General features: G+C 27.9%; 1 protein-coding gene and 1 long non-coding RNA gene across 2 annotated transcripts in view; one reads left to right on the top strand and one right to left on the bottom strand.

Annotated features, from left to right (window-relative positions):
* Positions 1 to 25,887, top strand: part of LOC123265791 (calcium-activated potassium channel slowpoke) — a 400,630-nt gene that overhangs the window by 125,869 nt on the left and 248,874 nt on the right. The window contains 2 exon segments of the mRNA XM_044729712.1: positions 7,587 to 7,850; positions 8,082 to 8,249. Coding sequence (XP_044585647.1) covers positions 7,587 to 7,850; positions 8,082 to 8,249 — 432 coding nt within the window.
* On the bottom strand, positions 12,996 to 24,337 carry LOC123265797. The gene is made up of 3 exons (XR_006509670.1): positions 23,594 to 24,337; positions 20,707 to 20,824; positions 12,996 to 13,117 (listed from the first exon to the last, which is right to left on the bottom strand). It is a non-coding gene; the product is annotated as an uncharacterized LOC123265797 (long non-coding RNA).

Genomic DNA, 25,887 nt, shown 5'->3' with positions numbered 1-25,887 from the left:
GCCCAGAAGCCTCAGAAGGTTAAATAAGGAGCCAAATTTATTTTTCACATGTCAATTGTCTGAAAAATGCATTCATTTTAATCTCTTACATTCCCGCGATACCGCAATAAAAAGAAAATTTATCGGTTATGTAATCAGCAAAAATAACATGCATGTAAAATTCTTTGTCCGTTGACTGAATAACTACATGTAATTTTAAGTTTTGGAAACCTTACAATGACTTTTTCCCCGCTGCTAAAGAGACGATTGTTGTAAGAAAATTTTTAATAAATTTTATTGATGTTTAATAAACATGTCCTCAATTTCATGTCTCAAAAAGTCTTAGTCTATGAAAATCGACATTTTTTCTATTCTACTCATTACTCTGACATAGCCTGCATATGAAGTCAATTATCGTGAAATTTATTTTTAGCTGATATCTAATTATTAAGAAAAAAAAAATTAAAGTCGGTTGACTCTGGAGGCCATTCCTGGAATTTCCTATTTCTCTTGAGGTTCTATCAAATTTTATGTTTGTAGGTACTGTATTTGAAGGATATGCATTTTTTCACAATTAACACCCCTGCGCTCCCAGATAGAGGAAGAATTTCGTCAGATCCTATTCAAGATAATTTATACATCATAAATAAAAGATTTCTACAAAACTTTGAGTCTATAGCAACTATTGTTTGAAAATAAGAATTTTCCATTGTTAACGTCTCCGCAATCCCTTTTAGGGTTTAGAATTTAATAAAATCCATTCTTAGATGAACTTGACATCAGATACGAAAATTCCTACCAATTTTGGAGTCTGTAGAAGTTGCAGTTTGTAAATTAAAATTTTACATTCTAACAACCACTCCCGTAATCCCTATCGAAAGTAGAATTGATTGAAATCCATTTTGAGATGATCTCTATAGACAAATAAAAGATTCCTACCAAATTTAGAGTTTTTAGAAGCTATATATTTTGGAAATTAAGATTTTTTATTGTTAACACCCACTCCCACGATCCCTATTGGGGGTGGTTCGTCGTAAAATCCGCTCTTACATTATTTTTGTATCACATAGAGATGAATCCTACCAAATTTAGAGTCTATAGTAATTACAGTTTGGAAATTGAAATTAAAAATTCTAACACCCACCCCCGCAATCCCTATTGGAAGTAGAATTTATTGAAATCCGTTTTGAGTTGATCTCTACATGACAAATAAAAGACTCCTTCCAAATTTGCAGTCTATAAGAACTATAGCTAGGAAATTTAAAATTTTAATTGTTAAAACCCACCCTCGCAATCCTTATTGAGGTTGAATTGTCGTAAAATCCTCATTTAGATCACTTCTACATCACACATAGAAGACTCCTACCGAATTTGGAACCTGTAGGAGCTATAGTTAAAAAACAGGAATTTTTCATCGTTAACGCCTTCGCAATTCCCTGTGGGGGAGAAATTTCTTGAAATCCGTTCTTAGTTGACCTCTTCTTAGTGAAATGAATATTCCTGCCAAATTTCAAGTCTCTAGGCCTTATAGTTCCAGAGATATCGTGATGAGTGACTATATATATGTAGAAAGTGGCGACCACCCCTTTTTTTTCAAGCAATAATTTCTCATGACATAATTTATCTAGTAAAATTTCTCAAGTAGAAAATTTCTCAAGTAGAAAATTTCTCAAGTAAAAAATTTCTCAAAAAGAAAATTTCTCAAGTACACAGTAAAAAATTTTTCGTAATTGTGTAAAGTGTAAAAATGTTTGTGTAGAATTTAACATTTTGGTGTGTAGAATTTAACATTTTAGTTTGTTGATTCAACACAATAGTGTTGGTTCAATACAGATTGTGTAAAAAAAGTCATCAACACAAATTTTTGTGTTAAATTTGACGAAAAATTTTTTACTGTGCAGAAAATTTCTTATTCTCAAAACTTCTCAAGGACAAAATTTATTATGACGTAATTTATATTATGTTTAATTTGATGCTATGTAAGCTTTAAATTAAATGACTCATTGCTAATGTCGAATAAACACCATGTTAAAAGGGCACAACACGATTACCCACGTTTATGTTGGTCTAATGTCAAACAAACACACACAAAAACCATGTTAAAAGGGCGCAACACGATTACCCGCGTTTGTGTTGGTCTAATGTCGAATAAACACACAAAAACCATGTTAAAAGGGCGCAACACGATTACCCGCCTTTGTGTTGGTCTAATGTCAAATAAACACACACAAAAACCATGTTAAAATGGCGCAACACGATTATCCGCGTTTGTGTTGGTCTAATGTCGAATAAAAACACACAAAAACCATGTTAACAGAGCGCAACACGATTATCCGCGTTTGTGTTTGTCTAATGCCGAATGAACACACACAAAAACCATGTTAAAAGGGCACAACACGATTATCCGCGTTTGCGTTGGTCTAATGTCGAATAAACACACATTCATATCATGTATAATTTATAGTGTTTAAGAAAATATCGATATAAGAAATTTTAGGGATGAGAAATTATTGATGTGAAAAATTTTAAAAGTGAGAAATTTTTGTCATGAGAAATTTTAAGGATGAGAAATTATTAGTATAAAAAATTTTAGTGATGAGAAATTTTTGTCATGAGAAATATTGCGGGATTAATAAAGGCGGGAAATCGTAGAAAGTCTCTTATTCATGTATAGATATAGATAGATATATAAGTATATGGGTCATTCCATGTCAAATCGACCAATAGTTAGAATCGACCCCTTTTGATTTCGATGAATTTTGGTCATAAGTTTTCTTTTATCATAAAACAAAGATCTGCCAAAGGAAAAAAAATAAAAAAATTTTTTTCAAAAAATATGCAAATTCAAAATTTCGCGATTTTTCCAGTTTTTCCATTTTGTTTTTGCAATATCTCGGATGCTACTATAGATACAGGAATGTTATTTTTTTATTTGAAAGGGGACACTTAGAGCTATTGAAAAAAAAAATATTTTGGAGAAAAATTTTGAAAAATGCCAAATTTGTCAAATTTTGAATATTTGAAAATCGTCAAAAATGAAGACCGCCATTAAAATTTTGGCTCAATTTTTTTTGTATGATACCTTGTACTGATCTTAAAAGATCCTGAAATTTTTAGATAGGGGTTTTTTTTTTCAAAAATATGAATTTTTGAATTTAAAAAAAAATTTTTTAATTTCAAAAAACAATTTTTTTTTGTTTTTTGCAACTTCTATATAAGGTAAAGTTATGCAGATACAAAATATTGTAATTTTGAGTATTTAAAACTCAAATTCACGACGTGGAAATCTTATATAATAAATTAATTTCCACTTTATTTTATTTATTGGACATAATCTTAAAGTCAGGCTTAACGCATGATATAATTTTTTATTTTTTTAACGCATGATATATTTTGTACGTTTCTTCACTTCAATTAAAGTTTTTAACCTCAAATAACTCAAACAGATATTAATTTTCTATAAAAATTAGAAATAATTTCATGAGAATATCATTTTTTTTTCGTTCTCTCGAATACTTATTTACTTACGAATTTCTGCACATTAATAGTTCTCAATCTCAAATTACAAATTATTCCTATGTTGATAAGACGACAAGTGGCGTCAACAACTCTAAATGAAGTAAAAAAAGGACAATTAACAAATTCTACATGCGTTAAGGATAACTTATTCTAAGGATGCAAGATTATGTCCAAAAAATAAAAAAAAGTTAAAATTAATTTATTATTTAATATTTCCACGTCGTGCATTTGATTTTTAAATACTCAAAATTACAATATTATATATGTGCATAACTTTACCTTATATAGAAGTTGCAAAAAACCAAAAATAAATTTTTTTTTGAAATTCAAAAATTTTTTTTTTAAATTCAAAAATTCATATTCTTGAAAAAAAAAACCCCCCTATCCAAACCTTAAGAATCTTTTAAGATCAGTACAAGGTATCATACAAAAAAAATTAGGAAAACGGTTGACCCTAAAGGCCATCCCTGCAACTTCCCGCTCATTTCATACTTAAGCGCACAAACCTACACTTATTACGTTTTTGAGCTCTTCGAGCTCAAAAATACAATTTTCGTATCATTTTGAGCTCTCCAAGCTCAAAAATCTGCTAGAAGTTGAATAAAACACTATTTTTCGAATTTTTAAACCGCAATAACTTTTGAATGAATGAACCGATTTTTTCGTGGTTGGTGGCATTTAACGCAGTTTTTAAAGCCTCATGAAGAACTTTTAAGTTTAAATTGATCGAACAAGGAATTTCAAAGTAATTCCCAAAAAACGATTTTTTCGATTTTTTTCGTTAACTATAACTCACGAACGAATTAACCGATTTCGACCGGGCTAGCGGCAATCGACGTGTTTTTTTAATGTTAAGAGTTGATTAGTTTTTAGAATTGATCGGTCAAACCGTATAAAAATTATTCCAAAAAAACCACATTTAAAAAAAATTTTTTTTGCAGTTTTTTTTAGATTTCTCAAAATCTACTGGTTTGAATCGATCTAAATTATGCTCAAAATCTAAGTTTAGTCAAGCTCTTTCGAATGGCGCCAACCGCGATAAAATCGGGCAAGCCGTTCAAAAGTTATGAGAGGGTCACACACACACACACACACACACACACACACACACACACACACACACACACACACACACACACACACACACACACACACGTACGGACATCATCGCGGAAACATTCGGGGAGGCTTCCTAGGACCTCAAGACGTCAATATCCGTTGAAAACTCGATTTTCAAAAAACGGGGTGAAACCAATAACTTCCCGATTTTTGAAAATTTTCAATTTTTTTAGCGGGAAGTTAAAAATTGAGCCAAAATTTAAATGGCGGTCTTCATTTTTGACGATTTTCAAAAATTGACAAATTTGGCATTTTTCAAAATTTTTTTCCAAAATATTTTTCTTTCAATAGCCCTAAGTGTCTCCTTTCAAACAAATAAAGACCATTCCTGTATCTACACGGAAAAAAAGAAAACTCGAAATATTAAAGTATAAAATGTAAAATCGGTCCCGTCGTAATCAAAACTAGAAAAATTACAGTTTGAAATAACATTTTTCTAAATTCGATTTTCTAATTTAATATTCAGAGCTTGCAATGTAAATATTACATTCTACAATGTAATTCTTACAAAATCTGTAATAATTACAATATGAAACTGTAATTTTTTCAGTTTTCATCACGAAGCGCTACGTTGCATTATATACTGTATTTTTTCGAGTTTTCTTTTTTCCGTGTATAATAGCATTCGAGATATTGCAAAAACAAAATTGAAAAACTGGAAAAATCGCGAAATTTTGAATTTGCATATCTTTTGAAAAAAATTTTATTTTTTTTCCTTTGGCAGAACTTCGTTTTATGACAAAAGAAAACTTCTGACCAAAATTCATTCAAATCGAAAGGGGTCGATTCCAACTATTGGTCGATTTGACATGGAATGACCCATATACAATTATATATAAATTTTTTTACCCGGGCATGGTACTTACAAATATTTCTTTTGTATTAATAAGGCTTTATTAGCATTAAAAATATTTCTTAATAATAAATAAATTACTTATTTCATTATAATAAATATTAAAACATTGTTGATAATTACTAAATACTTGTAATTTCCAAAAAAGTCACTTGAAAAAAATTTAATAAATCAATTTATAACTCCTACACAAATCCTTCTATCAGTATATTAAATTGTGCAAACATAACCATAAACCTAGCGAAGCGGATTATCATTAGCTAGTTATCAATAAGCTGCTAGGTAGATATACACGGAAAAAAAAATTTCGTTCTGGTAACGTAACTGTAGAGTTACCACAACTATACATAGTTTACGGTTCGTTGTAGAGTTACAGTAACAAAATGTTATTTAGTTCTGATAACTCAATGTTGTTGAGCTCTCAGAGCTCTACGGGATTGTTCTCAGAGCCAAACGGTATAGTTGAGAGCGCTCTACGTTGCGCAGTAGTAAAGTGCGCTGACATATTTCATAACCTTCTAAAATGCCAAACATAATTATTTTGTTACTAATCTATATTATTAAAAATATATGAGGACAATTAAGTTCCTAATTTATTTATTTAAGGAAATAGGTTTTTTTTTGTCAAATGAATTTCGTTAGAACAGTTGTGTATTTATGGTTTTTCAAGGTTCATTTGCAGTGACTATTAATTTAATTTATTAGTTAAATATATTGTGATAAGTGATAAGTTATCGGAGTACATTAAAAAGACCCAATTTAACACAAAATAAAATTTGTTTTCGTTTATTTATCTTTTCTCGTGCATATACTGTAATGATTTTATGTCCAATATTTATTAATATAATTAAGAAAATAAGATAATTTTGTGACGACCATATTTTTATTTTACAAATAATTTTTATTTGTAATATAAGTTCTATTATTATTTTATTTCTATTATAATACTATTCTTATTTGTCATATACAATTATTGTTGGCAATATAAATTCATTCTGCTGCATGTATTTATTAAATTATCAATGCTAAATCGTAAAAAAAAATTATTAAGCAGACTTCCAAAAATTTGTTATAGTCTTAGAACGATCCTGTAGAGTTGTGAGAGGTAAATAACGTTTAGCTCTCAGAGCTCAACGATGTAGAGTTGCAGGAGCCAAACGGTATTGTTACTATAAGAATACGTTAACCTACTGGAACTTTTTACAACTAACTAACTATTATAGAGTTCCTATAGCAAAATTTTTTTCTCCGTGTATAGATAGATAGATAATAATTTTATTGGATTCTGGAGCCTAGGCTCCCTCAGAACCATCATCAAATATACATTTATAATTAGTGTATGATGTACAGAGTTTTAGATACATAAAAATAAAATCAAAATAAATATAGTAATTAACAGTAATAACATGTTAATCATGCTTATAAATAATACTTGTGTTATACAAAGCTCAACAACCTTCAATAGCAGTAATAAACGTTCAATATAGCAGATCAATAATTTTGGAAATAATAATCATAGCACAGTCTACGGAATATTTCGAAACTTTCGGCTTTTGTAATTTCAGCTGGCAGCGCATTCCAGATACGTATATCACGAACAAGAAACGAGTTATCATACATACAACAATTAGATCTAGGTAGCCGCAGATAATCTTCCTTTACATCGCCTCTACGCAACGCAACCGGCAAAAATTCTAAGTGACATTTAAATAGCTGACGATAATTTAAATATATTTCTTTGTAAAAGAGGCATAGGTAAACAAAAATAATCATTAATAAAAACGAATGAGATAGTCGGTGAAAAAGGCAACTCTAGTGAGTCAAAAACAAAGTAATATCACAAGCTATGTATCGTAAATTAACTATTCTAAGTTTGATGTTTGAATTTTTGAAATAATAATTCGATTTTAATACTACATAGATATAAATTTTGCGTTGAGGTAATCTTTTAATATCTTTTTCTCTAGTAAGAGAAAAGATAGAAAAATTGCTTAATCTTTACAAGTCGAGAATAAAGCACAACTTTAAATACTTTACATTATCAGAGTTGCATTATTTTAATTAATATATATTTAAGTCTTTTAGTGCAATACTTATGGATAAACCAATGTTTCAGTTTATCGCCGCCAGTGACAAGCTGTGGTTCATGCTGGAGATGTACTCGTTTGTTGATTACTTTACGATACCACCGTCTTTCGTATCGATCTATTTGGACCGAACATGGATCGGACTGAGGTTTCTTCGAGCCCTACGACTGATGACAGTTCCGGATATTCTTCAGTACCTCAACATTCTAAAGACATCGAGTTCCATTCGTCTCGCTCAACTCGTCTCCATCTTCATTTCTGTTTGGCTTACTGCTGCTGGCATCATTCATTTGGTAAAACGAAGAAAAACTACTAAAAACTAAGACACACTTTACTTTATTTTTTCTATCATTTTTTTGTCTTTATAACAAAAGTGTTTTATTGTCTTGTATTTGAACATTTCTGTTGTGATCCGTGCTTTTGTGCTTGTTTTTATTTTCAGTTTTTCTTTATGTTTGGATTTATCATTCTTCTTTTTCAATTAAAATTTTCTCTTCATACTTATTGTCACTCGATAATTGCAGCTTGAAAACTCAGGGGACCCTTTCGAGTTTGCAAATCCACAACCACTATCTTATTGGACATGCGTTTATTTTCTGATCGTCACAATGTCAACGGTAGGATACGGTGATGTTTACTGCAATACCATTCTCGGCCGTACATTCCTAGTATTTTTTCTACTCGTTGGTTTGGTAAGTTCATTTTATCATAATTTTTTACACCACCAAATTACAACGTATATATAAATATCTGTAAATCTATTATATTTGTCTTTCCTAAATTTACTTAATATATATACTTTTCTTATTTTTCTTCTTTATACAGTCATTTTTTTTTTTTATTTTTTATCGATTTTCAATGCTCAATTCTCGAGCAAGGAAATCAAAAAAATTCCAGTTCAAAAATTTTTCATTAGTAAAAAAACTATAGTTTTCGAACATTTTATTTATACACGAAACTCCTTGATTCATGGAAAATATTATTTGCAAAATTACATTCCTATTTCAAAATATTCAGTTCGAATTGATTTAAGAGATTCATTCTCAAACCAACAAAATAAAACTTTTAGAGAAAGAGAAAAAGTTCTTAATTCAAGAATTTTAATAATCATTTTACTGTTTTCGAACAAGATAACCTACATTTATTTCAATTAGATCTATTTAGATATACAATCTGAAATCAACTTCGTTGACAGATGAAATGATTTAATTAAACCTACATAGCTTTAAACTTTAAAGTTAACTAAATTGGATTTAAAGTAAAGTATTTAAGCAATAATTGAAGAATTATGGGGATGAAAATTTGAAAAAAAGTAGGTTCATGTAGGTTCAATCAATGCCTAAGATTTCAACTCGAATCACCCAAAAATTTCTTCCTCGAAGATTAAGATGCATGGTCGCAACTCTCCGATTTCTGTTATTTTTAATATCATCAAAAATAATTCTTAAGTACTTTTCAGAATGGGTTCAAATAAAATTTGTTTTTCTTTATTGAAGTTCATTCTTACAATTTTGAATTTCGAAACTTTTTTTAGAGCCAAGAATATAAAATTCTTAATAATAATCTTTTGGTTCGCATTCTTGGCAAATTTATAATTATATTCTTAAAAATGTAGAATTTCTCAAGCTAAGAAAGTGAGTTTCAAGACAACAAATTTCTGAATTAAGACAACCGGTCCTCTTTAAAATAATTTCCTTGAATCAAGTACTTTACTTTTCAGCGTTACTTTCTCTTAAAAAACCAATACTAAATAATACGATATAGTAAAAATCACAACAGGAATTTTTTTCAGGATTTATCTCGCGAGCTTGCAGAACGAACGATCTTTCAATTATTTTTTGTTCAAGCCTTTATTGTAGATTTTTTGTTTATGTCCTTAAACTTCCGTGTAAAATTTCTAATTTTTTTTTTAACTCATTTCCTTTTTTACTGCCCTTATTTTCATAGCCCTTTTCTAAACATGTTACTGACAAACAATACTTATAAAAGTTTGTTTAAATGATATTTCATACTAGCTTCTTTGGTTATCTTTGTACCGATCCACCTGAAATTGGTCCATATACAACTGGTCCATGTACCAAGTTGACCTGTACATTGCTTAAAGTTGAGATATAAGGTGTTCTATCTGTAGCTAAGTTAATTTAAGCTAAACAATGCGCAGAAAATTGCATATTCATGCGCCCTTTAAATGTTAATGTGCTGATAGACTGTTGAGTCTTATTCTGTATTTGACTAGTCTTTTCTCTATCTTTACTATATCTGTGAGCTGTTGATCTAGATTTCGCCTTCATCTTACAGAAATAAAATTTTGTCACATCTATAGCTGGTATTTTAAATTTAAAACTGTACCCATAAAAATCTGTAAAGTTCAAGATAATTGGATCAATATTCACTGGACCAATACAATGATTACCGGGTTTTTTAAAGTTGGCAATGAGAGATTCTGCTAAAATTAATAATTGAGGTAAACGTTGGTCGTTCGTTTTACATGCTCTGCTAACACGAGTACTTGTCAATTCATCTTGAAAAGATTATTCTATTTCTAGAGGTCACGTCAATGCGCATGCTCTCAAAATCGACGATAAAAATAAGTTTATGAAAACAAAACTTTTAAGTTTTTAATAGTTTATTAATTTAAATTTTTTAACAGTTTTTAGTCAAATTTTATCTTTTAAAGGAAATTTACAACTCAGTCGCCATTTTTAATTGGACAGTATGTTTTTTTTTGTTTAGTACAAAATATTCTAACATATTTAAAAAGAAAATTCAAATAAATATAATAGTCGTTTTTTATTGCACCATCTCATACTGCTTAAATAAAAAAAAAAAAAAAATACTCGTTTGACAAATTCGTTTTCAGAAAACGTTTTATAAAAAATCAAATAAAAACAGTAAAACAATTTTTTTTTTAAATAAACTGAATTAGTAGATAAAAGAAAAAATGTATAGCATACGTAAAACACATCTAAACACATAGCGCTTGAGCTGTGTAAAATTCACGTGGTTTTGTCTTTATTGATTTTGTCTTAGCAGCTGGTTCATTGACGTGACTTTTCTACTAAAAACTAAAGAAGAAATTCAATAAAACTAATGAAATCATCTAAAATAAATTACATGAATTGACAATACGAAATCGCTAATTATAATTATCCATAAAAATGTCCTATGGGCTAGATTTTTTATTTATTTTCATATTTTATAAAAAGTTAAAATTAATATATATTTTTAATTAAAGGATAACTTTGATAATTATTAATCCAATAATTTTTACAGTGATATCACAGGACATTTTTAGAAACTATAACTAAATTAATACCAAGAAATGAATGCTTTGTTTGAATGGTGATGCATGGTGTATGCATGACTGCCGAAAAATAGATAACAGCTATAGCAGCGTGAATTTAATGAAAAGCTATAAAAAGCTAGTATAAATTAAAATTTATCAGAGAGAATAATATACCTTGAGAAAATAAATTCGCAAATTAGTATTTTATATACATTATTATTAAGATTATAATCAAACTTTAAATAATTTTTAGCAGAATTCATTCGCCTAGTATCACCGTTCAAATGAGGATTTTATTCATGATATTTATCAACAAAATTTTAAATAAAAAATAATTAAAAAAAAATATTAATTTAATTGAGAACAAAAGTCATCTGATAACAATGTTGTTATTTGTCAATTGACGACAAAGTTGATAAATGTCGTGAAGCGGTATCGAAAACCGCAATAAAAAATGAAAAAAAGTAACGTATAAAAACTAAACTCGTTTCGTTTACATATGAAACCACATAATCCAAAAATCGTCTACAAATGAGAGGGAAGTTGTTCGTCAAAAAGGGTTTGCGTCGATTGCTGTGCATTATATAGATTCAAAATAAGATATAATTATTAAAACAATTAATTAGAATTGTTTATGGTTGCTAATGCCAACACAAAGATCAGCTCACGTGTGACGCCCGATTGTTTGAAAAATATATCATCTCCTGATCATTCTCTTACTTATGGACCAACCGGTTAACCGAACATGACCTGCACCTCGAGCGGAGCAAGGCAGCACGGGAGACAATCAATATATGAGAATAAAAACACAAATATTAATGATCTTTTTTTTTTTTTTTTCTATATGTATATATAAATCGGTTTATTTAGTAATTTTTATTCCGCAATTTTCATTATCACAAAGTATGAAATGAAGGAAACAAAAAAAGAGAGAGGTCGACCAACTAAGTTGTTGTTTTTACTTGAAATTTTTGACATTCACGAAGTTTATCGAATGAAGAGCTTTCCATCTAATTTCATAATTATATTGATATCGACAAAAATATTTTTCTTTATTAATGACATTAACGATCTATTTTGACATACTAACAACATACATTTAATGTTCTGTGTGAAAATAATAATAATATTAACAGTAACTTATAATCAAGCGATTTTTTGACAACGTCATTATCTTTTAGCACTAGTACAGAAAATTTAATTTTCTGTACAAACCAATGCGTGCAGCTAACAAGTTAACGGATTCGCTTTAATTCATATGCACTACAAATTTAGATTAACTTATTAAAATATCCAATTTGTCGAGTAGTCTAAATAATAATTGCAATTATAATTTTTTTTTAATGAATTATGTCATAAATTTAACAGAACAGATTACAAAAAATAATTAATAAGAAACTAAATTATATACATTTATACTTTTATTAGAAACCATGCTTTTAAAGTTATTTTGCTTTAGTAATTTACATAATGTTTGTAAAATAAGGAAATTTTATTTTAAGGAAAATGCTCTTGAGTAAATAAATAAATACACGGAAAGATTAAAACTCGACTGGTTCGTGTTCTGCACCAGACTCAGTCGTGCAGAAATGAGTCTGGTGCAGAACACGAACCAGTCGGGTTTCAATCTTTCCGTGTACAGCGTTAAATTTCCGTGGCGATATTTTTTAGCTAAAATAACTTAGCAGTGTAGAATAAGATAATTAAAAAAATGAAAGTTATAAATATCTATAGAGACAGAAAAATAATTTATAATAAATTGCTCAAATTTTCGTGTACTAAAATTAAACCTCTTTATGAGATCAGTTATAATCATGCTAGGCGAGGGTAGGTCTTATAACGAAGTTGGATCAGGTTTTAGTTTGCAATTTTTTTATTGTAATTTGATAACTGAAAAATTTAATTAATGCCCGAGAGCTTAAGAGAAAAAAAAACTACTTTTATAGACGAAATATTTTATATTAGAGAGTGAAGAAACTTGACTTTTTAGAGGTATTATGATAAAAATCTATATAAACAAAGAGTACTGGAAATACTAGGCAGAATATTGAAATTCGCGCACTCACAAACTGATGACACTTACCGTCAACGAGAACCTAGCGATTGGCATAATGATTAGACGCCTGGTTTATTTTAGTAAAGTACTATTCCGTTCAACAATGCTTTGTCTTTGACGTCGAAATGCCTTTTCCAGCTGTTTTACTCGTGCAGATAGTATGTGTACGTATAGATGTTTATTTTTGACATTTTTATCGAGAAAGAGGGAGAAAATTTCTGAAGTAATATGTTTCAAAAACTTATTATACAATACATTAGTAAATTCGGTGAAAAACTTTTAAAGTTTAAATGACTTTTCATTTATGTTGTTATAATCTATTGCTTCATAATTATTGGACAAAAATGTTGTTCATTTAAAAAATTACACGGAAAAAATATTGTTGAACTTACTGAAAAATTCTGACATAATTATTTACAGTTTTTTAAATTATAACTTTTTTTTAATATTGGATATTTATGAAATAAATTCTTTGATTTTGAGCTAAATTATCGAGAGCAATAAGTTAGATATCAGTATCAATTGCTACTGTTGAGCCAAAAAAATATTTTTATTTTTGTTTCTTTATTTTCATTTTTTGAAAAAGAGTACTTAGAAAGATTTATTACTATTATTTGTCGGACAAAATGGTGATTAAAAAAATATTATACTCACTTCATTTATATTCAGTATATATTTTTCTGAAAATATAATTACTAAGAGAAAATGTTTAATTAAGAATAGTTAAAAAAAAATGTAACTGATTTTCTTCAAGAATTAATAATTAATAATTAAAATATTTTAGTTATTTCCTGAAGTTAATAACTTAGCAAAAAATGTAATTAATTTTTGTTAGAAAAACATTACTAATGATATGCTTAACTTCCGACATTAATTAACAATTGCTTATAAAAATAAAATAAGAAATCAGTGGGGGTACAAGTTGTACATTTTCCGTCTTTTATTTGACCGGGTTGACAGTATTGATCCAATTCAATTATAGAAAAGTGTTTAAATATTAGATTGTAAAATAAATGTAAGAAATGGGTGCAATTTTTTTTATTGTAATTTACCTATTATTATGTCAACGGAGTTTGATGTAAATTCAACAAGACATTTTTTTCCGTCTTAGTAGATTTTCAGTAATAAAACAAGTATGTCGGTCATCTTCCGTCCAGTCGCTTCTGCTAAGTAGCTTAACACGGCTGTCGTTGTTCAATGTTAAGATTATTCGTTGTTATACAGTTGAAAGAGAAAAGAATTCAATTACTATGTTCAATAATAACAGTGGAATAAATTATCTCCAAAATCAATAATTAGAAAATGAGAAGCTGCGCGTGAGATATGTCCCTCGTCTATATGAGCTGATTTATTGTCTGAGTATTACTATTAGACCGTGCATGACTGAAATTCCAAATTGATTTATTCGACAATGATTATTTTCATAATTCAGATGAAATCATAAATTGTAAACAATCAAGTATCATTATAACTATAATTTAACAAAACAACAAACATTTCTTATAAAATTTTTTATTTTAATGGTGTTACAGAAAATTTGTTTTTCTTCAAAAAAATTATTTTTTCATATTATAAAATAATTATTGATATATATCAATAAATAGAATAAATATCACTTTATTCTGTTATAAAAATTATTTATCAAAGTTATTTCAATAAAAATTTTTTTGACTTTTTTAAAAATCAACCTGTAAATAGAATGTTACCTTTGTGAAAGTTCAAAAGAAAATAAATACTGAAGAATAATATAATGTAAGGGTATCTTATAAAAGAAAATTGGAAAAATCGTTGACCCGGCGAATTAGTTCTAAAGGAACAGCTTGCCGCTGTTTTCTAGTTCAGAGAACTTGAAAACATTATTGCTTCTTCATTTTCTAACCAATTGAACTTGAAATTAATCTCTTAGATACGAGTATGCTTGAGCTTTTCGATCTTATAAACTTTCAAATTTTTATTCAAGATTATTCCTGATGAAATACATTATGAAATTAACTTATACCTAAACTATAAAATAATCGTAGTAAATGTGAAGATTTTCTCATATATCAAACAAATTTAAATTATTTTACTAATTTATTTATCAGTTACATGAGTATAAAGTATGAATTTTACAGCTGGGGAGAAGGAAATTTTCTATTTAATTCTTAACAATAGTCTAACGATAGTAATTAAATTTTAAAAATCTGTTTAATTAATTTGAAATTTTAGTACAAAAATATGATAAGGAACTTCGTTTCAATCATCTCTTCGGCTCAAGGTTATTTCTCATTAATCAAATTATTTTTCTTATCAATATTATAAATAATAGAATATAATTAAAATACAAACTGGTTTACTATGGGACACGAAATATCCTATAGATACAAATAATTTGTATTGAAACAGAAATAAAAAAAATAATAAAAATTTATTTTGAAAATAATAAAATTAATCTTTGAAGTCTTCTTATATTTAAGATGGGGGTGATATTGAATTCAGCTTTCAAAAACAACTAAATCTCTAGAGCATTATATTTTTACATTCCACGAAGATCAATCAGTTTTCATTTCAACCTCGATTATGTACGCGTGTCAAATAAAAAATTCATGCTAATGTAATAGAGTAACATTAATCTTTTGATAACGTTTGCTTCAGAGTTTCCGTGAAAACATTTTCTGATATGGCTATATTGGGCTATATATAAGAATAAAAAAATTATTTTTCAATTTTTTATGATTTCTAGAGATGTGTAAAAAAATTAAAATGGTTTATTAAACAAAAATTGATTCGGTAGTTGATGAAACTAACAATCAATGTCGAATAAGCTTCTTAAGGGTAAATAAATTAATATTATTTTCGTATTTAACTCTCTAGTAAGGAGACAATTCGATGGTCATGTGCCTCCCATCAGAGATTTATAACACTTTGGTCGAAAAATTATACATGGCAGTATCAGATCATATCAGAAAATTTTTACATGAGTTAATTAAAATAAGGTAAAAGCCCCAGTACCTGCACAGAAAAAAATTAACTTAAATCAAGAGAAAAATTTTTAAACCAAGAAAATAATTTTGAAGAGTTTCATTGTCTTGGATCAAACCGAAAAATTCTTGAATCAAGTGAAATTTATTTAAATCAAGAAATATTTCTTAGTTTAAGAATTTTTCTACTCAAATCAAGAAAATGAAGTTCTTCAAAATTATTTATTTGATTCAAGTAAATTTTTTTTTCTGTGTGCTCATGTATCAGTACCTGCTCACTCCATGTATTTGTATATCTATATTTGTGATTTTTAGAAGGTTTGTGATAATTATAGATATACAAATACATGGAGTAAGCAGGTACTGGTATATGAGCAGCTGATGGGGCTCTTACCTTAATTATTTTTTCTTAAAAAAAAAAGTTGAAGTGAAATAAAAAACTATTAAAAATAATAAATTCTTAAATTCTAAGAACGTAAGTACGTCTAAGATGTATTGAATGAGTTTCCAAGTCAATTTAAATTATTTTATTACTTCTGTGAGATGAAAATGAATTATGATTTGGCAAGACAAAATGCACTATAAACATATTTAGTCCATACCCATACAAAATGTAAGAGGGATAAAAAATTTTCCGAAATGCTGAATTACCCTACTTTACTGTGTGCTTCTATTAATTAATTAGTCTTGGCTGACTGAAATTGCTTCTTGAATTTGATCGTCCTATATTTTTAACTCTTTGCTATATTTGTCTCTTAAGCTTGTTAAAATAAAATTAAATATACCAAGCTCGATAATCTTATATTTTGTAAAATAACCAATTTATGAAATACACTGAAAAAAATAATCGGTAGAGGTTACCGATTTCTTTTCGGTAGCCTCTACCGATTTTAATCGGTTGCCTCTACCAAAAAATCGGTATCCTCTACCGAAAAATCGGTAACCTCTACCGATTTACATTTACCGAAGAAATAGTTTTTGGAACCTATAACTAAAATATAAATGACATTTCAACATGATTTTCATGTGACACCAACATAATTTTCATGTGGCAGACAATCCTTTATTTATAAATTGATGTAACGTTTTCATTGTTGTCGCTTTTTGTTGCTATTGTAACCACTTTGGCAACGATTACCATCATGGGAACGGTTAGATATTATTAATTAAAATTTGTAAAAATATTGATTGATGAAATTTTCAATGATAAACATTTTGTCAGGAGCGTACTCAAATGAAAGATCTCGATGAGCGTAACATCAGGATGAGCTTATATCTTAAGAAATGTCAATAATTAGGAAATGACGTTGTATTTTGTCCACTGATAATATGTTAAACGATGAAAGCTCGTCCTGGTGTTACACTTATCGAGATCTTTCAATTGAATATCCACACGAATTTTTTATATATTTTATATATTTTACAAATATGAAAAATATCATATATATATAATGTATGAAAAAAGTCGTGTGCGTACTCAAACGACAGGTTTTAATGAGGGTAACATCAGGATGAGTTTATATTTTTAAAAATTTCAATAATTAAGAAATGACGTTGTATTTTGTCCACTAATGATATTGTTAACGATATAAGCTCATTCTGGTGTTATACTTATCGAGACCTTTCATTTGAGTACCCACATGCATTTTTGATATATTTTTTATCTATACATATATAAAATATACATAAATATATGAAAAATTGATGTGGGTACTCAAATGAAAGCTATTGATGAGTGTAACATCAAGATGAGCTTATATCTTCAAAAACGTCATTAATTAAGCAACGACCGTGTATCTTGTGAACTAATGACATATTTTAAGATATAAGCTCATCCCGATGTTATACTCATCGAGACCTTTCATTTGAGTACCCACATCAATTTTTCATATATTTATATATATTATATATATATATATATATATATATATATATATATATATATATCTCCATATATATATATATATGTGTGTGTATATATGTATATATGAAAAATATATCAAAAATGCATGTGGGTACTCAAATGAAAGCTCTTGATGAGTGTAACATCGGGATGAGCTTATATCTTAAAAAATGTCAATAATTAAGAAATGACATTGTATCTTGTGAAATATTAACATTTTTAACGATATAAGCTCATGCCGATGTTACACTCATCGAGACCTTTCATTTGACCCATATGAATTTTTTTTATATTTTATATATTTTACAAATATGAAATGTATGAAAAAAATTGTGTGCGTACTCAAATGAAAGGTCTTAATGAGAGTGCTATCAGGATGAGTTTATACTTCAAAAAATGTCAATAATAAAAAAAATGACTTTGTATTTTATCCACTAATGATATTTTTAACGATAAAAGCTTATTCTGGTATTACACTTATCGAGACCTTTCATTTGAATACTCACATGAATTTTTTATATATTTCATAAATAAAGGATTGCCTGCCACATAAAAATTATGTCACTACATAGAAAGAAAAATTTCTTGACTGGAGAACAAAATTCTTGGCTCAAGAAAATTTTCGGGTGTCTGAAGGAAGACCGAAGTTGTGTTGGCCGAAGTAAAAATTTTTCTTGAAATTCTATTCTTGGTGGAAGTTATTTTTTCTTAATTCAAATTATCATAAATACTTGATACAATAAATTTTTATATTTGATCAAGATTTTTAGGTACTTTAGGGAAGCAGCGCCACCTACTTCAGCTAAGAAAAAAATTTTCTCACCTTGGGAAAATTTTTCTCTTGAATATTTGATAGCTATTTTATACTATTTTAGCGTGCAATTATACATATTGAATGAAAAAAAAATAATTTAATATTATTTGATCTACCCATTTGACATGTTAATCAATAAAAATATTAATGAAAATTTACTTCAATCGAGATATTTAATTTTTTGGAGCAAGAGAGAAATTTTCTCGAGACAAGAAAATTTACTTCTACCAAGGAACTAAATTTTTTGGAGCAAGAAGCTGAATTTTCTCTAAACAAGAAGATTTTCTTGACTTAAATAAATTTTCTTGGATCAAGATACGTATTTCTTAAAGCAAGAGAATTAATTTTGTTAGAATAAGTGAAATTTCTTGTGTCAAAAAAAAAAAATTTTTTTCGCTCAAGAAAATAATTAGGAAGAAAAATATTTTCTTGGCTCAAGTGAAACTTTTTTTCTGTGTACCACATGAAAATCATGTTGCTGTCACATGAAAATCATGTTGACATGTCATTTATACTTTAGTTATAGGCCCCAAAAACTATTTCTTTGGTAAATGTAAATCGGTAGAGGTTACCGATTTTTCGGTAGAGGCTACCGATTTCTCGATTGAGGCAACCGATTAAAATCGGTAGAGGCTACCGAAAAAAAATCGGTAACCTCTACCGATTTTAATCGGTTGCCTCTACCGATTATTTTTTTCAGTGTAATTAAACAAAAGCTGAGAGATTGGTATGGAGAGATGATCAATGAATTTGCAAATATTATTTAATAATTAAATTTTTATAAACTTTTCGTTGTATACTTGGCCGTTGCTTTAAATTGCTTATTATCAGTAACCACTTGTACTCTAGCTCTGTTCATAAATTTTTCAGTGTCTCGATCTATAATGTGTCTTATTTATCTTATGGACACGCTTGGAAAAGCATTTCCATTGATCAATATTGATTGTCAGAATTATTTTTACCATGAAACTGAGTGATGTATACTCGATATGGATTGAACATTGTTTATTCACATAATTGATGGTCAGTTTTAAACTTACACATTACTTCCAACGTGTAAGTAGATATATATACGAGTGTTGCAGAAAAAAAATATTTTTGGATCAATTCAATTGACGTCAATATTGTCGACAACGATCGTTTCATAGCCCTAAATATATGCACATAAAGTGTTTGTTTGTGACATTCGAATATATGGATCTCTGCTTTCACAATCGAGAATTTATTTTCAGAATAATAACTTTTATTAACTGTAATTAAATATTTACCATTTAAATTATCCATTAAACAAGTTATTTTTGACATTTAATCTTGAAAAAAAAAAAATATAAATTTATCAAAGTTCAATTACTTTTTGCTTCCCTTAATTGTTTTGAACGATTTCGTTTATTTTTTTCAAATAAAAAATATTTTGAAAACATTAAAAAAAATATTAGTGTTTCCGTGCATAACTGAAAGCTATTTAATGTACAAATAAAGTACCTATAATTTTGAAAAATTATCGTCCATAATACTATTCATGAAAGCTTTTTTTTCTGTGAAAATATCTATTTTTGTATAGAGCCATTACATGTTAAATCGGTCGCTTTTGAACTTTATATTTTTTAATTTTGTTGAAATTTTATTTCTTTAGATTAAAAATTATACACTTTTCAAAGTTTATTTATTTTGAAAAATTAAAAAAAAAGATGGAAGTTTACATTTTCAATTTTAAAATATAATAACCAAGTAGTGGCAAAGTTTTTAAGTCGTGTTTTGAAATGAAAATTTGTTATTACGATCTATTTTTGAATTGTCTTTCTATTAAAAACTATGATATTGAATAATGTAATGGGTACAAATCGAAAATGTAAGAATATTACGGTGATTTTTTGAGATTCGTATCTTAATAAGAAATAAGAGACTTTTTTTAAATTTAAGATCGTGGAAAAGTAGAGGGTTGTTTTTTTAAGCTCAATATCTTGTAAAATTAACAGCAAAATAATAACATTAAAAGTTCAATAGTGGCAGCTTTGGCATGGAATATTCAGTGTACGTCACAACTAATACTACCATGTATGTAATTTGTAATATCAACAATAGAATCCTTCAGTTATTTTTATTTACAGGCCATTTTTGCTAGTAGCATACCTGAGATAATTGAGCTCGTAGGCAGTAGGTCCAAATACAGCGGCGAGTACAAGCGGGAACATGGAAAGAGGTATTAATATATAACATCCATCAACCTCCATGTCTCTCATCTTTTTTGCTGTGACTTAAGAAAAAAAAAAAAATTCAGAAGACAATCTTGAAGTTATGCAATCTTATTTATTCTACAAGTAACTTTGAAATCGCGTTCACCCAAAAAAATAAAAAAAAAATTATTTTTGCATTTTTAAACTAAAAATCTTAGAGCAAAAATTGCCAAACTAAAAATTAGTTGAAGAGGTAGAGCTAAAAATTGATGTGATCATAAGATTTTTACTCTCATATATTTGTTATAAGCAAAATATACATATTATACAAACATACAGGCAAACACAATATCAACTATAACAAAGTTTCAATTTTTAGCAGGCTCAATTATTATGCACAATTTTATTACTTTCAAAATAACTATATGTATTTCGGGAGAAAACTCGATCCTTGATGTGTCTACAATAAATTCATGGATGTTTACATTAACATTGAATCAAGAATTATTTCAGTGTTTACTCTTAGTATTTTCTTCCTTTTGACTTTATATTTTTCAATAATACTATTTGCTATTTTAAAGGTAATCAGCCTCATTTTTATAATCCCATACACATAAATTTTCACAGTTATTTATAAATAAATAAAATGAATTAATTAACAATTCATTGATGCATATACAGATGCATAATAAATTTAAAAAAAAATTAGGAAAACGGTTGACCCCGAAGGCCATCCCTGCAACTTCCCGCTAATTCCATACCTGGATGCTTAAAATTGCACGTATGCCGTTTTTGAGCGCTCTTCGAGCTCAAAAATACAGCTTATGTGTTGTTTTGAGCTCTCCGAGCTCAAACAGATAACATTTCTATGCTTTTGAGCTCTTTGAGCTTAGAAGTCTAATAAAAGTTTGATAAAACACTATTTTTTGAGTTTTCAAACCGCAATAACTTTTGAATGAATGAACCAATTTTTACGCGGTTGGCGGCATTCGACGAAGTTTTTTAAACCTTTTAAAGAATCTTTAGGTTTAAATTGATCAAACTAGAAATTTCGGAGTAATTCCGAAAAAACACTTTTTTGGGTTTTCTTTCCTGCACGATATCTTTCGAATGAATCAACCGATTTTGACCGGATTAGCGGTGATCGACGTGGTTTTTTAAGGTTAAGAGCTGATTAGTTTTTGGAGTTGATCGATGAAGCCGTTAAAAAGTTATTCCAAAAAAACCACTTTTGAAAAAAATTTTTTTTACAGTTTTTTTTTAGATTTCTCGAAATCTATTGGTCCGAATCGGTCCAAATTATATTCAAAATCTAAGTTTGGACAAGCCCTTTCGAATGGCGCCAACCGCGATCGAATCGCTCAAGCCATTCAAAAGTTATGAGAGGTTTACATACTTACATACATACATACACACACACACATACATACATACATACAGACATAGTGACACCCTCGCGGAGATAGGGAAGCTTCCTGTGACCTTCAAACGTCGAGATCTGATGAAAACTCGATTTTTGTAAAACGGGGTAAAACCAATAACTTCCCGATTTTTGAAAATCTGAGATTTTCTTAGCGGGAAGTTAAAAAGATATCATAATTACACATTGCAGTTATTCGTTATCGAAGTATATGATTCTTAATTCAAATTCGTTCCGCTAGATGCCTGTGGTTTGTAATTGCCACAATATGCTTGATCGGTGACAAAACAGTTTTATGATGGTCACAAAAGTGAGTAAAGAATTCGTCACGCGATTAGTACACTTTTACTAACTGATAGTTTTATCGATTAAATAATGAGGTCGATTCCCGAGTTGAAAAAATTAACTTAAATGAACTTAACTGCTATACTAAAACAATTGATTTAAGCTCATGTAAGTTCATTTTTTCGACTCGGGTTAGCAGGAATTATAATAATGAGGCTTTCATAAATTACTTGGAAAGTAAATGTTTGATTTTATGACATTAACTTGTTACCAGAGAATTTGACTATATATTGAAACTCGAAGGTCTAATAAAGATCTCAAAATTTTTAACATATATTTACCATATCGAATAAACACTTTTTAAGTTACGAACCAAATTTAGATGTAGAAATCATTTTGAAAAATAATATTTTACAATTATGAAATGTCAAAATTGTCTACAGGTATTTTATCTTTTTTAATTTATGTGTAAGTGGGAAGTAAACTAATCATTTTAATCAAGCGTTTTTCAATTAACGTATGTAATCAGAATCAGTGTCAGAAAATAACACAGATCTATATTAAAAGTTACACAAATAAATATTAAAAATATCAGCAATCAAACGATTTTATCTGTTTTGTTCCTCTCGACAGTTTTTAAACAACATAAAAGAATTATTTAAAAACTTAATTTCAAAGCAAAATGAGAATTCATTTATCGAAAATTTTATATTACATGTAATACATTTTGATTTAACTGATTTAATGTGAAATATATATTTTATTTGAGGATATTTTGTTTGTAAAAGAAAACATATAGACTCCCTAACGATAATTATTTTGATCTGAAATTTAAGCTAACATTAATAAACTTAGCGCATTGTATATTTTGGTATCCATGGCTTGCTTGAAATTTCTTCGATTCATCTTTTAAAAAAATCAATTTTTTTACAATATCATTTTACTTTGTGAGAACATGAATGAAAAAAAATTATTCATTGAACAATTCTAAATAATGACATGATAGAAAATAATAAATAAATAAAAAATAATGTAGATAGAATAGAAGATAAAAAATAAATAAAAGCAAAATGATCTTGGATAGTATGCAAAACCATAATAAAAAACATACAGTAGTTAGGTTTTTTTGAAATCTTACGGCAACGGATTATTGTGGGTGTAGGCGGTGTTTGCCAGCTGGATCCCTGAGATCACGGAGCTCGCGGCGAACCGCTGCAAGTACGGTGGCCAGTACAAGCGCGAGCGTGGACGCAGGTATCCCAAAAATAAATAAACATCCACCTGAATGTGGACACAAGCCTTTTATCTAAAAATAATGCAATTAATAATTAACACCCTGTTATTAAATTAGCTCCGAATAATTTAACGTTTATAAATTTCTTTTTTATTCTTCCTATAACCTTTAATACCTTTTAGTTTCGATAAATCTTCTTTTTTACTTCTATAAATAGTGATTGATTTAAAATCTTTATTTATTTTATGTTACTAATACATTTATAAAGTTACGAATGATGATCATAGATAATAGAGTGGTCAAGTTTAGATTTTTAATAATGTTTATCATCGGAAGTAATTTTATTGGTGTTTAATATTTAACTTATACAAAAGTCCAAGTCTTCACAACAAAGTTCTGTCGAAAATTTTAAATCATTTTTAAATAAAATTATTTTTAATTTGACGAAAATTGTCAATCAAGTAAGTGAGTTATAATAATTTAATGATTTTAAAAGTATTAGTGGTTCTTAAATTTACGGTGAAATCTCTTTAACTTTTACTGGGACGTGTTTCAAATTACAGGAATTTGAGTTAGAGAATATACAGTAGTAAAGCTTATATTGACAAAGCAAATTTTACTGTATCAACATCAAAATTATATCCATGTGATAAAGTAAAATATTTCACATTATCATGAAAATTATTTTACGGTCAACTCCCTTTAAAAGGACTCCCTCTTTAAGAGTTACAGGATACATTCGTTAAAAGTGCGCGAATATTTTCCTACGAGAACACCTTTAGATAGATTCGATTGTATTAAAATATACTTATTTTTACTATTTTAATAGTAAAATAATTATGCAGCTTTGAAAAAGTTCTGATGTTAGTATACGAATAATTTCTACGGCAACATAAAAATTTTCATGTTAACATATAATACGAATTTTTGCTAGTTTGATAGAGGTGCTTTTTGTGTGTCGACACAGGAAAAATTGTATTTTAATGTAGAAATTTTTTTTATGCATACAAAAAATTTATAAATTTGTTATTCTCTAATAGATTAAATATCTAGTTCTTAGTAGATTTTACTCATATGGAGATTTTTCTATGTTAACATGGAAATTCTTCATATGTTGACAAAGAAAAAATTTTTGTGCAAACAGAATAAATTCCTACATTGAGAAAAAATAAAAATTATGTCAAGATAAAGATTTCTTAACTCAAATTTCTGTAAAAAGGAATAATTTAATATATTAATTTTTTGACAAAAGAATATTAATATCTGTTTTCATCATTATCAGCAAATAATCAAATAGCTTTACTTGAATTAAAAAAAAAAATTATTTTAATCAATTCGACCAATTATTTGACAAAAAAGTACATTGTTGAAAATTTTCAAGAATATACGTTTTTGTGTTGATAATATTAATTTTTAAAAGAAGCATTTTTTTCTTAGTATGTGATAGGTGGAAATCCTGTAAATTATTAGTATTATTCTCATTTTATCATACGAAAAATACACATGTTAACGTTGTAAAAATTAATATGCTAACAAAGAAATTTTTTCTATATCACAACTGAGAAAATTTATATTTATTTTTTTCCATGTCTTCTTTAATGGAAAATAGTAAGGAGTTTAAGTCAGAGACTGAAAAGTTATGGAGACTTTGCTGTATATACTTTGAAATTTGCAAAGAATCTATCTCTGTTAGTGTAAGACATTGACTTGGAGGAGTGTTTATTTTTAGTATAGTGACAAATTTAAGAAGATCTCTCACATATAACTTAGAATAAACTCAACTTTCTATTTTAATAAATTAAATATTTTTAATCGAGTTAAAGTTAACAGAATTCTTTATTAATTTTTTTAGTGCTGTAAAATTTTTGATAAATTTTTTCTACAGACCACTGTGGTTATCAATGATTCTCACTCTTAAGATTAAGTCGACTTTGATGAATATAAATTTTCGTTCTCTTTTTGCTCTTTTGTTTTTTTTTTTTTTTTTTTTTTTTTTTATCATAAACCAAGAACAATAAAAATGATGTTATTTCTTTTTAACCTCTGCTTCTATTTCACTGCTTCTCTATAACTATTTTTCTCAAGTTAGCGAAATTTTATTTTATTTATTCTACACTTGCTGATAAATATGCTTGGAAAATTTAATTGTTACTAAAATTTTTGAATATAATTTAACCTGTGTTTTGAGTCTGAAAAAC

This window comes from Cotesia glomerata, linkage group LG5 (genome assembly GCF_020080835.1).
Source record: "Cotesia glomerata isolate CgM1 linkage group LG5, MPM_Cglom_v2.3, whole genome shotgun sequence".
Lineage (NCBI taxonomy): Eukaryota > Metazoa > Arthropoda > Insecta > Hymenoptera > Braconidae > Cotesia > Cotesia glomerata.
The sequence above is the reverse complement of the archived record's forward strand: the minus strand, read 5'-3'. Positions and strand labels throughout refer to the sequence as shown.